The sequence below is a fragment of the Myotis daubentonii genome, chromosome 16 (genome assembly GCF_963259705.1).
Source record: "Myotis daubentonii chromosome 16, mMyoDau2.1, whole genome shotgun sequence".
Lineage (NCBI taxonomy): Eukaryota > Metazoa > Chordata > Mammalia > Chiroptera > Vespertilionidae > Myotis > Myotis daubentonii.
The window spans coordinates 12,237,546-12,252,772 of NC_081855.1; the positions used below are offsets into that span (position 1 = coordinate 12,237,546).

The window sequence follows — 15,227 nt, forward strand, 5'->3', positions numbered from 1 at the left end:
AAATTGACCATCACTCTGCCACAAAGATGGCAGCACCCACAGTGGGCAGGGGTGGGGGTGGGGGGGGGGCACGAGGTTTCTGTAACACAAGATGGCTGCACCCACAGCAGAGTTTGAATTCCCGTAATGAGCCTTAATGAGCAATCAGCAAGGATCTGAGGCTTTGCCCCACCCAACACCCCTCCCCCCCGTGAGGCTTGACAGGGGACCTCAGGCTGCGCCCACTGCCCCAGGCGCCAGGCCAGGGGACCTCAGGCCATGCCCCACCCAACCACCCCCATTGGGCTTGACAGGGGACCTTAGGCTGCTCCCCCACCCAGCAGGCCTTGATGAGGGACCTGAGGCCACACTCCCCCACTCGGCAGGGCTTGACAGGGGACTTGAGGCCACAACCCCCACCTGGTGGGGCTTGACAGGGTACCTCAGGCTGTGCCCTCTGCCCTGGTGCTGGGCCTGGGTACCTCATGCTGTGCCCGCTCCACCCAGCACCGGGCCAGGGGACCTCAGGTTGCGATCCCACCCGGCAGAGTTAGACAAGGGTGGGGCTGGCCGGGTCTGGATCTTGCCCCATGGGGGTGGGGCCGTCCAGGTCTGGGTCTTGCATGATTTTGAGGGACACATGGGTGGGTGGGGACTTGACTCTGAGTCCCATGGTGTGCCCCAGACTCTGACAGGAGGAAGATTTTCATATACATTTTACTAATTTTCTTTCATCTCTGAAACTTCTATTATAGAGATTGGGCAAATAGCAATATTAAAATATTTCCTCTAGCCGAAACCAGTTTGGCTCAGTGGATAGAGCGTCGGCCTGCGGACTGAGGGGTCCCAGGTTCGATTCCGGTCAAGGGCATGTACCTGGGTTGCGGGCACATCCCCAGTGGGAGATGTGCAGGAGGCGGCTAGTCGATGTTTCTCTCTCATTGATGTTTCTAACTCTCTCTATCTCTCTCCCTTCCTCTCTGTAAAAAATCAATAAAATATATTAAAAAAATATTTCCTCTAATGAATCCCCTTCTAATGTGCACAAATTTTGTGCACTGGGCCACTAGTCTATAATAATAAAAGCATAATATGCTAATTAGACTGGATGTCCTTCTGGACTACCTTCCAGACGAAGCTGGGGCTGTGAGGGAAGCCCGGGTCCCGGGTGCCTGCCGGCAGCTGGAGAGAAGCCTGGGTCCCAGGTGCCAGAGGGAAGCTGGCGCCAGCAGCTGGGGGACGGAAGGCCTACTGTTGCACAAATTTCATGCATCAGGCCTCTAGTATAAACATAAAAATACTAGAAAGTATAGTCCATATATAGCAAAAAAAGTAATCTATAGAAATCGTCCCCAGGAAACCCAATGGTTTGACTTATTAAACAAAGACTGTAAATCGTCTATTTTAAATGTGTTCAAATAGCTAATGAAAAACATGTACAAAACTAAAGAAAATTATTAGAATAGTGTCTCACTAAATAGAGAATATCAATAGTGTTAGAAATTATAAAAGGAGCCAAATTGAAATTTTGGAGTTGCAAATGACAACAACTGAAATGAAAATTCACTAGAGGGGTTCAACAGCAGACTACAGCAGGCAGAAGAAGCAAAGAACTTGAAGAGAGGTCAATTGAGATTATCCAGTCTGAAGAACAGAAAAAGAAAAAAAATGAACAGAGACTCAGAAGCCTTTGTGACATTATCAAACCTCAGCATTTGCAAAACAGGAGCCCTGGAAAGAGAGAAGGGGTAGAAAGGATATTTGAAGAAATAATGGCTCAAAACTTTACAAATAAGGTGAAAAAATAATCTGCACATCTAAGAAGCTCAGCAAGCTTTAATTAAAATAAACTCAAAGAGATCTAAATATATAATCAACTGTAAAAAGACAAAGAGAGCATGGGAAGCAGCAAGAGACAAGCAGCTCATCACATGAAAACGATCCTCAATTACATTGATTTATTTCTCATCAGAAACAATGGAGGCCAGAAGAATGAAGTAATATATTCAAAGTGCTGGAACAAAAATGAATAACTATAAACTAAGATTTACATATCCATCAAAACCATCCTAAAAAATCGATAAATTAAGACATTCCCAAATAAACAAAAACTGAGAGTTTGTCACTAGCAGTCGTACCTTATATAAAATGCTACAGAGAGTCCTTTGGGTTGAAATGAAAGGACACTAAGTAGCAATTTGAATCCACATGAAGAAATAAAGAGCATCAATAAAGGTAACTAGGTACCAGTAAATATAAGAAAACAATATAAATGTATCTTTTGTTTATAACTCTTTTTTCTATCTCATTTAAAGACAGCTGCTGATGGATACACAGGACATAAAGACAATTTCTGATAATAAGAGTATAAAGGAGAGGAGAGGAGCACAATTTTTGCATACTTATGAAATTAGGTTAATATTAATGTGAATTAGATTATTATAAAGTAAGATGTTAATTATAATCCCCAGGACGTATACTAAGAAAATAACTCAAAATAGATAGAAAGGAAAAAAAAAAAAAAGACAAGGGAATTAAAATAACATACTAGGAAATACCCTTTTAAGACCAAAGAAGACCATAAAAGAAAAACTGAGGAACAAAAAATACATAAGACTATAGAAAACAAATAGCAAAATGGTAAAATAAGTTATTTTTATATTAAATGTAAAGAGATAAAGCTCTTCAAGTAAAAAGCAGAGATTGGAAAAAAAGATTAAAAATAACATGATTCAACTGTATGCTGCCTACAAGAAACTCCCGTTAGAATAAAAATCACAGAGAGGTTAAATGGAAAAAGATAACCCATATGAAACAAGAGCTGGAGTGGCTACATTAATATCACGCAAAATAGACTTGCAAACAAAATTGTTACTAGAGATAAAAAAAGGACATTATATAATGACAAAAGGGTGAATTCATCAAGAAGATATGACAATTATAAGTGCATATTTACTCAACTACAGTATTCAAAAATGCATGAGGCAAAACTCATATAACTAAAGGGAGAAATAGGCAACTCAGCAATCATAGATGAAGACTTCAATACCACACTTTAAATAATGGCTAGATCAACTAGACAAAAGACCTGAAAAACATTAGGAACCAACTAGACCTAACAGACATATACAAAACATTTCAACAAATACCAGCAGAGTACACATTAACCTCAAGAGCACATGGAACTTTCTCTAGGATAAGCCTTAGGTTAGGTCAAGTAACACATCTCAATAGGTTTTGAAAGCTTAAATAATATTAAGTGCTTTGACTACAATAAATTAACTTACAAATGAATAACAGAAGGAAATATGGAAAATTTGTTCATAGGGAAATACATAGCAGTAGATGCCTACATTTCTCTAGTCAATAACCTAACTTTCACCTTAAAAAAAAGAAAAACAAACTAGAAAAAGAAGGTCAAACTAAACGTGGACCACGGAGAAGGAAGATAAAGCTTGAAGCAGAAATCAATGAATTAGAGAATTGAAAAACAATAGAGAAAAATCAGTGAAACCAAAAGTCGGTTCCTTGAAAAGATGAGCAAACCTTTGGCTAGACAACTGACAATTATTTACTTAGACTGACCAAGAAACTAAGAGGGAAAACTGAAATCATTAAAATCAGAAATGAAACAGAGGACATTCCCAATGACTGATGTAAATGTTCTCTAATTAGATAGTAGTGATGGTTTTACAACATTATGAATATACTAAAAATCACTGAATTGCACACTATGACATTAATATTATGCAAATTCTATCTTTATTTAAAAATTTAAAAAATGTATTATTATAAAACATTAAAGAATAAATACTACAGAGTACAAAACTTTTCTAGGAATCATCATTTCTATCTTTTCTACTTTGTATCCTCTAATTTTATTTCTCTTATCCATTGTCTCCCACACTATATGCATAATCTTAATTTTGGAGGAAAAAAGTGTTAGGTCAAGAAGACAGATAGCAACTATATCTGTCTTTACACCTCTATCATATTCAAAAGATGGGTATCAGTCCAATCATGACAACTCTCCAGAAAGGCAATCTATCAAATTAGTCCTTATTAAAAATCAATTGAAAATATTTATTGAGTACTTACCAGTATATGTACATAAGAGACGAGTAGGAGAAGGCACCCCATAAAGAAGGGCATTGACCATGTCCTCCAGCTGTCTATGGATTCACTGTAACTATGTAAGGTATCAAGAACCAATGTGAATGGAATGTTGGGGTCCCCATTCAATGGGAGTGACAATGGTTTAAGAATGTCTCATAGCTGAGGTGGAGTGGGAGACTCAGATTGGTGGAATGGTGACTAAACTGCTGGGTTTTCTGGGAACAAATTATTTTCCAATACTTAAACTAAATCCTACTGAATTGTGGTTGGGAGGTTTTAAAAACATATAGTTACAAATTTCAGATGACATAATCAGGTTTGACTCCTTCCTGGGGGTCCAGGTTTGACATGCTAAGAGAGTTGCTGATGGTCACCTAAGGGTTGGATAAATCACCGAACACAGGCCCTTCTCAGCACCTACTCATCAAGAATGCAGTCACGCATCACAGACAGAAGATACCTATCTATATAAAAGGCTAATATGCTAACTGTCCCTCCCTCCATCTGACCGGTCGCTATGACACACACTGACCACCAGGGGGCAGACACTCAATGCAGGAGCTGTCGAGCTGCAATGACTTGGCAGTGGTGGTTCTCGGGTGGAGTACCCTGAAGCAGAGAGGAGGGAGCATGAGTCCTCATGGGGTCGTGCGATTCCACCTTCGACTGTGGGTTATGTTGTTGCTGGCCACTGGCGGCCCCAAATCTGGTTTACTGCACACTTGCATTTGCGTTCCACACCCTGTACGACAGTAACTTTGCAGAGTGCCCTCTTGCAGTCCGGGACCTCTCGGGGGATGTTGGAGAGCCAGTTTCAGCCCGATCCCTGCAGGCCAGGCCGAGGGACCCCACCTGCCGGAGGGGACCCCCCAACACCCCGCTCACTCCGCAGATGCCTTTCGAGCTACAGTGCCACCCCAGGTGCGGCCAGCCAGGGAGGGATGGTGGGAAGTTGGCTCCACGAAGGGTCTGGCCCATCTCGCCCAGTCCCACCCCACCAGCCATCTTCTAATTAATTTCCTCTCAATGTGCACGAATCTATGCACCGAGTCACTAGTACACATATATACCCAAATCCCCTTCTACCTCCTATGAAGCCAGTGTGCCTGCCAAGAAGTTCTTTGGAGGGTATAAGGAAATTTAGGGACATGTTTTACTAAATAGCTATCCCCTGATAGATCCCCCTGGAAGATCCATTTACTCTTTTAATCAATTGGAATAGCATTTCAATCCCTGGGACTGTTTATATTGCACTCAGAGGAAAAAAAAATTATTCACATAGTACCGGAGTGGTACAGAATAGCCTGTCAAACCTTTGGCCATGGCAGACCCATTAACTGACCACAATACCCTTTCCAAATAAGCCCCAATGTGACCTCAGACTACTTCTCAAATGGCTCTAAGCAGCCACTACCACTACACTGGGATTGGAATTGTAAAATGAAATCCATGTCTATCCTGGAATAGAATTGTCCTGGAATAAGCTCCTTCTCTGAGCCCTCATTTAGTATTTTCAATAACAGTTGACATTCAATGTTATATTAGTTTTAGGTGCACAGCATAGTGATTAGGCATTTATATAATTTAAGAAGTGACCCCCCAATAAGTCTAGTGTCCACCTGGCATCATACATAGTCATTACAGTATTATTGACTCTATCCCCTATACTGTAACTTACATTCCCCCCCCCCCCATGACTATTTTGTAACTACCAATTGCAGTTATTATTCCCTTTACCTTTTTCACTCAGCTTGCTATCCCCACACATCTGGCAACCATTAGTTTCTATGAGTCGGTTTCTGTTTTGTTTGTTAATTTTGCTCTTTAGATTCCACATATAAGTTAAACATATCAAACAGAGAAAGCCCTCCATTATTTTTAAACCTTTTCACTTGGAACACTTCAAGCTTTTGTGAACACAAACTTCCTGGGGTAAACGCCAATTCCAAGCATATTAAGTTTACTAGAATTGGCATTACTTGGGACAGCTCTGCCAATACTCAGACATTTAGTAGGTAACGGATATCAGTCTATCACGTGTGTCATAAGTATAACATTTCAAACATTTCTCTAAATTCACATCTAGTATTGTTATTTCTTAAGAGAAATAAGTGAGGGTGGTAGAGGGACTGGCCAAATAGAGGGGGTGGTAGGTAATAGGTAAAGGAGGAAGAAAAGGAAATGGGGAGGATCAAAGGGGACAAAGGGTCAGTAGACAGAAGAAGCAACTGATCTACCAAAAATCAAGGTAGCAGCTATGACAGGAAAAGGAGGGAGCACTACATTCCTAAGACAGGGCTTTCCTGGCACATACTTGGGATGCTTGTAGGCCATGAGGCATCGCTCATACTTTCCCACCATGCTCCAGGCCATGACTAGGCCATCAACACTTCCAGAGAGGAGATGCCACTGGTCAAAGCACAGGCACTTCACAGCTCCCTCATGGCCGCTGAGAATCTGCAAGAAAAGTTGCCCCTGTGTTCAGCCAATCATCAACTCAAAGTGTGACTCCTCCAAGGGCCAAAGCTGGAAGCTTCTTTAGGTAAATTCCAAAGCCACTCTCCACCAATCCATGAGCACTACTCACTTGGTATTTAGCTAGCCAACTTTACTTTTGCTCTTATAAGGCTCCCTCTCTCCAGAGCTCCCTCCCCAGTGAAGGGTGAATGGATCAGGGAGAAGACTGTTGGTGGGTCTGTGGCTGAGGCAGGCCCATCTCTCTGGAGTACCAGCGAGGGCCTGGACCATCATCTTCTTCTGCCAGAAGGCGAAGGGCCAGATGTTCCATCCCCAGCTCCTCATCAGGACCCAGTGGGCACCTGGGGCATCCCTGTGCCTGCAAATGCTGGTCAGACCACAGTGACAGCAAGATTAGTGGTAAAAGCTGTGACCCTGTGCTCCTGGCATAAATGATATCTCACCACCACCCACTAGGGCTAGGGGGTTTCAAATCCAGCAAGAATATTTTATGTATTTGAACATTCAGTCACTTTCAATATAGCCAACATTCTCATCAGAGAGTAAGGGGAAAAACCACTGTGACTTTGTTCCTTCCCTTACCCATGCCAGAATCAGGGTAGAATATTCTCTATTGCTGTAAAAATATCCTGAGTCCATATATAATGTCTAATCAGAATGCAGCCTTCCGATACCAGCCCCATGACAGCATGGGTCACATGGGCCCTGACACTCCACCAACAGTCAATAGCCCATTTTTTTTTTTTTTGAAGGCTTCCCCTTCAGTTCTTTAGGACTGCCCTTCTGGTGACTGGAACTAAATTGCTCCAAAGTTGTCTAGGGAGCCACCATCAGTCTCCTCCAATTCATCACCGCCATTGCCCCATTCCCTCCACAGCCTACTGCCCCCACCTTTACCACCTGAGCCATGACAATGTGCCACACTTTCACTATTCCTCGCTCACAGCTGCTCACGATGTAGGTGTCGTTGATCTTGATGGCCAAGATGGGGTCTTTGTGTTTAAATGTCTTCAGACACTTCCCTGTGTTTACATCCCACTCTGAAAGGGAGGAGAGAGAAAGGTGAGGTCAGAGAGAGGGATGAAAGCAGGTTACAGGTTTGTTGCACACCCCATCACAGAAGCCAAGACTAGTGGAGCCCATCAAGTCAGATCCCAAAAGGCCTTAGTCGGGCCCAGCACCCCCACAGTTTCACCAACAGCTCCATGTGCCTGTAACACAGAGCTCCCTAATCATGGGCCTTGGGAGATCCAGCAATGCTTAGATGGTAGTTCTAACTGAGGAACTTAGCCTTGGGGTCGAAGTGTTGGACAGCTCATCTCCAATGATACTTCTCAAGCCTGAAAAATGCTTGCCATGGAAATGTTGGGAAAATCATGGCACGTGTTTCGTGGCATCCATCTTTCGAGATGCTATGCTCCTGACTGACACCTTCCATCCCCAAAAGAAAAGAAAGCTGTCCATTTCCATTTATATTTTTTAGTATTTCTGAGTCTGACTTGGATTGTACTAATTGAGAGGTTATTACAGCTGGGGTCAGGTTTAGTGCTCCTTCTACATAGATGGTGCTAGAGCAACAGCCCAGGGTACTGTAAGATGGGTGGATATGAAAATAAATGGGAGAACAGAGCTTAAGGGTAAAAATTGAAAGTGTGAACCATGAATTCAGGGATGAAAATGTTACAGTCAGCTTCATGTTACAGTGTACCTCCCCAGCAACAGAATGAATAACCTAAGACAAAATGACCACAGCTAATATTTATATAGCACCAACAATGAGCCAGGCATCATTCAAATAATGCTTGACATGTATTAACTTATCTTCACAAGACAAATACTATTATTATTTCCCACTATACAGATGGGAAAACTGAGGCACAGAGAGGTTCAGTAACCTGAATCACACAGGCGGTGAGCAGATTAAGCTGGGATTAGAACCCAGGGAGTCTGGATCCAGAGCCTATGCTCTTAACCGTGTATACCAGATCAACTTTAAGTATGTTTTTCTGATTTTACATACATACTGGCTCTTTCATTAAATTAGACTAGAGGCCAGGTGCACAAAATTTGTGCATGGGGGAGTCCCTCTTCCTGGCCTGCACTCTCTCCAATCCGTGACCCCTCGGGGAATGTCCGACTGCCTCTCGTAATCCTGGACAGCTGGCTCCTAACGGCTTGCCTGCCTGCCTGCCTGATCGCCCCTAACTGCCTCTGCCTCTCCCCGCACCTGGGACCCAGGATTCACTCCTCTGGCTGGCCACAGGCACCCAGGACTGGGCTGGCTTTGCTTGGGCCAGCTGCAGCTGCAGGGGACCGTGGGAGGGCAGCTTCACCCGGGCCACAGCCGCAGGCGCCCAGAACCATGGGGTGGGCGGCTTTTCCCTCTCCTGGGCCACAGCCTGGCTGGTACCCATTCTTCTCTCCCCAGTGTTGCATGTCTGAGCCATTAAGGTGTGACAGTGTGACAACAATTTGCATATTAGCTCTTTATTATATAGAATCTGTGAAACTTGAAATGTTAATTAAAATATTCTTGGGAAGGGGCTCTGATTTAAAGAATTTAAAACATGGGGGGTTACCATTCAGGTCTCCAATTGTCTCTTTCTCCTGGGTTTTGGTAACCCAGGCAGGTGGGAAGAGCCCAGGGGCTGCTGGCAGGGCCAGGGTTAGGATAAGAGAGATCTTTTGATAGTTTTTTCATCTTGTGTATTAATTCTGACTTTTACATACTGCATTAAAATGTGTAATTTGGTTATTGTGGTTTTATTGGTGCTCCCTCAAGTTTTATACCTGAGTTAAGGACCTAACTCCCCTTGCCCTAGTTATGGTCCTGCCTGTGGTCTCACAGGATTCTCTCAAGCTTGAGGCCTTGTCTGCCCTTGCATCTTCAGACCCTCACCCTTTCATCCTTTCTGCTCTACTCCTTAAAGCAATCATGGCAACAAGACACGTTCAGGTTGGGGAGGGCAAAAAGGTAGGGAGTATCTTAAGCAGGTCTGAGTCTTTGTGCATGTGTCACCACTCTTTCTCCCTTTTCCACATCTTTTTCCTCCACCTACCCCTAATATGATGTGGATTTTGGGTCCCTTGCTTTTCTTCTTGTCACTTTTTCCTCTGGATTTGCAAGGAACTTCTCATCCATACCTAAGGCTTCCATCTTTCATTATTATTGATAACCACCAAATCAACATACCTGGAATTCCAGACTGGTGTATTCACACATGCATCTTCCTACTGCAATTCTCACCTGGGTAACTTTGGGAATCCCATACTCAATTTATTAGCTTTCTATTGCTGCTGTAACAAATTCCCACAAGCTTAGACGCTAAAAGCAACACATACTTATTATTTTACAGAAATCTGACATGACCTCAAAAGGCTAAGATCAAGGTGTCAGCAGGGCAGTGTTCCTTTATGAGGGAGGGGATCCACTTCCTTGCCTTTTCCACTTTCTAGGGTCACCTACATTCCTTGGCTCATGTTTTCCTTCTTATATCTTCAAGCCAGCAACAATACATCTCTCTGGCCATTTTTCCATAGTCGCATCTCCTTTTGATTACAGACAATAAAGTTTTAAGGATCCATGTGATCACCGATGGCCCGACATTGAAAACCAAGGATAATTTCTCAACGTTAAAGTCCTTAACTTAATTACATCTTCAAAGTCCCTTCGGCCATACAAAGTTACATAGTCATAGATTCCAGGAATTAAGACATGAATATCTTTGGTTAGCCATTATTCTGCCTACCACACTCAACATGTTCAAAATTGAAGCCATTACCTTCTCCTCCATTCCTCACTCTTCCCTATTGTTGCCAGAAGATTTGGTAGGTTACAATTCCCTGTCACTAATTGAGGTGGGGTTCTTACAATATCTTTAGAGAGGAATTTTCTAAGACTCACATGGGAGAAAGGGTGGTTTTTACTGGCATGAAATTATATTTCTTGGGTTGCACAGTCCCATGTCTCTTAATCCAGCCCTGGAAAATACGTAGCTGGGCCTCCAGCAGAACCCATAGCACTGTCAGTGTCCAGAATTTTCGTTCCAGGGTGGAGCTGGGTCTGATATAGTATTAAGCTATCATTAGTCCATTAGTCCATCGTGTGGGTCCCACATGGCTGTGAGCCACATGGGTGAATTCCAGGGAGTGAGTCCCCAGCCACAGTAGGTCCAGAGCACAAGAGCCAAGAGAGAGAATTCCCTTTGTTCTGGAGTTAAGTGTCTCAGATTTCACACCCTTCTGTCCACTGACTCACTCCCAGTTGTGACTGACAGGTAAGCATCTTCCCAAATCATTCAGACCTTACTGGGCATGCACCTATTGTCCAGTCCCTTCAACCCATTGATCTGTGGGGAGCAGACTTGAAGTGTGTTAAACTGTAGCTTTCTGGAAAAGCTGTATAAATAGCATGCCTATATTATTTAGTCTCCCCTTTACTACGTTTCTGTTAATTAATAACCAGATTATTATAATGGTATCACTACTATTCCCCTATTCATCCTATTTAAATCCATTTACATCGATGACACTTCTATATCCCCAGTGGCCTGAGTTTAAATTCTGGCCTCATCATTTGCGCTTCTATCTTTCTCACTTTTCATATCCAATTGGTGGTAAAGTCCTGCCAATCCCCCCTCTAGACATCTCCCTTCAGGGAGTCTATGCCATTTAATGTAAACTCGCACCTTCTGAGATTCTTCACACTTGCCTGCTCTCCAATACTATAAAAACACCACAGTCTCCAGACTGAGTAGTGTCTCACTTTGTCCCCTATCTCCACGTGGTCACTGCCCTCCAGATCCTTCTTCCACACCATCACTAGAGTTATCTTTCTTAAAAGCACATTTGATCATGTCAATCCTCAGTTTAAGATGCATTTGTACTAGTAGCTTTCCATGTCCTATAGGATAAGGTTCAGTTTCCTTCCATGATGCAGAAGGTCTTTGATAGTCTGGCCACAAACAAATTATCTTCCACACTACACCCAGCCAGACCAGCCAGGGGAAATCCCCTGAATATACCATTTTCTTCAAACTTCTATGGATTTGCCTGTGCTGTTCCTTCTACTTGGAATGTCCTCCACTCTCTCTCTCTCTCTCTCTCTCTAGAACTAAATACCATCCTGTCCATGCTGCTTTCCCTCCTGCTCTTACTTCCACAGTCCCATAGAACTCTGCATGTTGGTTCGGAGTGTATGATTTAGAGTCAGACACTCTACCACTCAGCAGCTTTAATTTAGGGGAAATTGTTTTTCTCTCTGAGTTTGGATCGTTCATCTGTATCCACCTCATAGTGTTCTTATGGGGGTTAAATAATAAAGCATCTAACACAGTCGAAAAGTTAGTACTCAATAAGTGGCAGTTGTTATTGGTCACATATTTTATTATATTTCCCATCATATATTTATATATCTATTTTCATTAGGAAATGATGAACCTCTGGAGGAAATAAAAAGCTGTATTGAAAGAGCCATATAATAGTCATTTTATTTCCTTAATACCTCACACAGTGTCTAGCATATTGTACATATTCAACCAACAATTATCAAAGAAATGGATCAATAGGTATATAGATGGGTGGATGGATGGAAAAAAGAAGTGGATGCCTGTAGAAATGACCAAAATATGTATTTTGGCAACCTATGGATTTGGGGAAACTTCTTAGAAAGTTAAGGGCATTTCCTCTCACCTTTCACCTGGCAATCTTTTGCTCCAGACACGAGCATTTCCTTATATAAATCGATGCAAGTGATTGTCCCCTGGTGGCCAGTGAAGATTCGTATGCAAGCCCCACTTTTCAGATCCCAGTATCTGCAGGAATTAGGCCAAAAAAAACCACGTTTTTCAGATTTTCTTAGGACCCAAGGGTTCATACTGTACAGTGTTCCTATAGATCAAAAAGTAGTTGTGAGGCAGAAAAGTTTCCTGATCAAGCTCAGAGGCCTGGAATTTAATCTCAGTTATAGTACCTATTAGGTGTAACTTTAGGAAAGCTACTTAATTTCTGTGTAGGCTTCATTTTCTGATTGATAAGATGGAAGTGATAATATTAATAGTTACCACATAGGATTTTTGTGAAGAATTAAATTCACAAATGCAGTGATTGTTAACCCAGGGTGATTTCTACCCCCAGGGAACATTTAACAGTGCTTGGAGTTAGTTTTGGTTGTCACAAGCGGGGATGGAGGTGCTCCTGGTATTTAGTGTATAGAGTTCAAGGATTCTGTTAAACCTCCTACAATTCATAGGAGTGTCTCCACAGAAAGAATTCTCCAGCCCTAAATGTCAATAGGGCTGAAGTTGAGAAACCCCATGTTAAGGCATGTAACATTACAATAGTAACCTACGTTTAGAAAATGCTTGATAACTGTTACTTGGTAATAGGTGGAAGGGTTCCTGGAATGACCACCAGGCCTAAAATTCATGTCACTGATTCACTGGTAGAGCTGATCTTCCAACTGTTCTATGGCCTTACCTGTTTGTCGGAGCCAACACGCACCTACGGTGTGTTTAACGATGTCCTAGGAGTCTAAAAAAAAGCATGTTTTGAATATCTGTTTCTAGCAACTTGGCCAACCATGTATCCAGGTTTTGTTTCTAAATTCATATAGAAAATATATTTGATAAACACGTGCTGAATAATAGAAATAGAAGAATTACTACAGCCATGCAGATCTAAAATATTTTATGTATATTTCTGAAGCGTATCTAATAGATATATGGAAACATGTATGTGTCACACAGCTTTTTAATAAACAGGCTTGCCTGAGGTCTCTTAACTATCATTATTACAAATTTCCACTTCAGCCAGGTTATTTCTGTGGCAGGTCACAGGGAAATGCTTAGTTAGTAGACTCTGGAGCCAGGATGCCTGAGGTCCAAGGCCAGGTCCATCATTTACTAGCTGTGTGATCTTGGAAAATTTAATAAACAACTCTGTACCTCAGTTTCCTCACCTGTAAATGGGATAATAATGGCACTTGCCTCATACAGTTATTATTAGATTTGGCATAATATATGATTAATGATAAAATATAATAATTATTATTAATAATACATTCTTCGAATGTGAAGATTTTCTTCTAATACTCCCAAGTGTCTTATGGCCTTACCTGTTTGTCAGAGCCTGCTATGCACCTACAGTGTATTTGACCATGTCCCAGTAGTCTAAAAAAACACATGTTTTGAATTTCCATCTCTAGCAACATGGCCGACCATGTGTCCAGGTTGTTTTTCTAAATACATACAGAAAATGTATTTGATAAACACTTGTTGAATAGGAATAGAAGAAAATTCTTTGATTTTATAAACTTATAAATCAAAGTTGTAAGAGCAAGCATGATACTTAAATATACTTGATATAGATGTACTCCCTTCAAAAAGGAGAATAAGCCCTGGCCGATTTGGCTCAGTGGATAGAGCGTTGGCCTGCGGACTGAAGGGTCCCGGGTTCAATTCCAGTCAAGGGCATGTACCTTGGTTGCGGGCACATCCCCAGTAGGAGGTGTGCAAGAGGCAGCTGATTGATGTTTCTCTCTCATTGATGTTTCTGGCTCTCTATCCCACTCCTTTCCTTTCTATAAAAAATCAATAAAATATATTAAAATAAATAAATAAATAAATCATCCTATCTAATAAAAGAGAAACATGGTAATTAGAGTACGACCGCTACCCTTCTGATTGGCTAATCAGGGCGATATGCAAATTAACTGCCAGCCAAGATGGCAGCCGGCAGCCAGGCAGCTTGAAACTAACATGAGGCTTGCTTGCTTCAGTGACGGAGGAAACCAACGTTCCCCGGCTGCCTTGCCGGCCTCTGAGCCTGCAGTTTGAAACATTGTAACAAATATAGAAGCTAAACAAAACCCCAGAAACCTGCTTTCAGCGAGCCAGGATCTCAGAGCTGGAGTTGAAACAGTGTTTCAATTATAGAACCCAAACAAACCAGATACCTGCTTTCAGTAGCACTGGAGCCAAGCCTCAGAGCTAAAGCTGGCCCAGAATAAAAAAAAAGAAAAAAAGGAGCAGTTGGGAGCTTCAGTCACCCGCCAGCCTGAAAACAGCCCTCAGCCCCTCACCCAGACTGGCCAGGCACCCCAGTGGGGACCCCCACCCTGAAGGGTGTGTGACCAGCTGCAAACAGCCATCATCCCCTCAGCCAGGCTGGCCAGGAACCCCAGTGGGGACCCCCACCCTGATCCAGGACAGCCTTCAGGGCAAACCAGCTGGCCCCCACCCATGCACCAGGCCTCTATCCTATATAGTAAAAGGGTAATATGCCTCCCAGCACCGGGATCAGCAGAGCCACGAGGCCTCCTGGCACCGGGATCAGCATGACAGGGGGCAGCGCCCAAACCCCCTGATCGCCCTGCGGCTCTGTTTGACAGGGTGCGGGGCCACAACCTCCCTAACTGTCTTGCTCTGTTCATGACAGGGGAATGCGCCCCAACCTCCTGATCAGCCTTGCTCTGTGCCTCATAGGGGGGAGCTCCCCAACCCCTTGATCACCCTGCAGCTCTGTGTGTGACAGGGTGCGGTGCCCCAACACCCCGCCCCCCCATGGGCCCTGCTCTGTGTGTGATGGGGTAGAGCCATAACCTCCCCATCAGCCCTGCCCTGAGTGTGAGAGTGGTGGTGCCCCAACCCCCTGAT

General features: G+C 43.0%; 1 protein-coding gene across 1 annotated transcript in view; it reads right to left on the reverse strand.

Annotated features, from left to right (window-relative positions):
* FBXW10B (F-box and WD repeat domain containing 10B) overlaps positions 1-15,227 on the reverse strand; it is a 51,821-nt gene that overhangs the window by 17,540 nt on the left and 19,054 nt on the right. The window contains exons 8-10 of the mRNA XM_059668573.1: positions 12,265-12,386; positions 7,465-7,613; positions 6,410-6,552 (exon numbers count right to left, since the gene is read on the reverse strand). Of these exons, the coding sequence (XP_059524556.1) occupies positions 6,410-6,552; positions 7,465-7,613; positions 12,265-12,386 (414 nt within the window). The remainder of the gene's footprint in view (positions 1-6,409; positions 6,553-7,464; positions 7,614-12,264; positions 12,387-15,227) is intronic.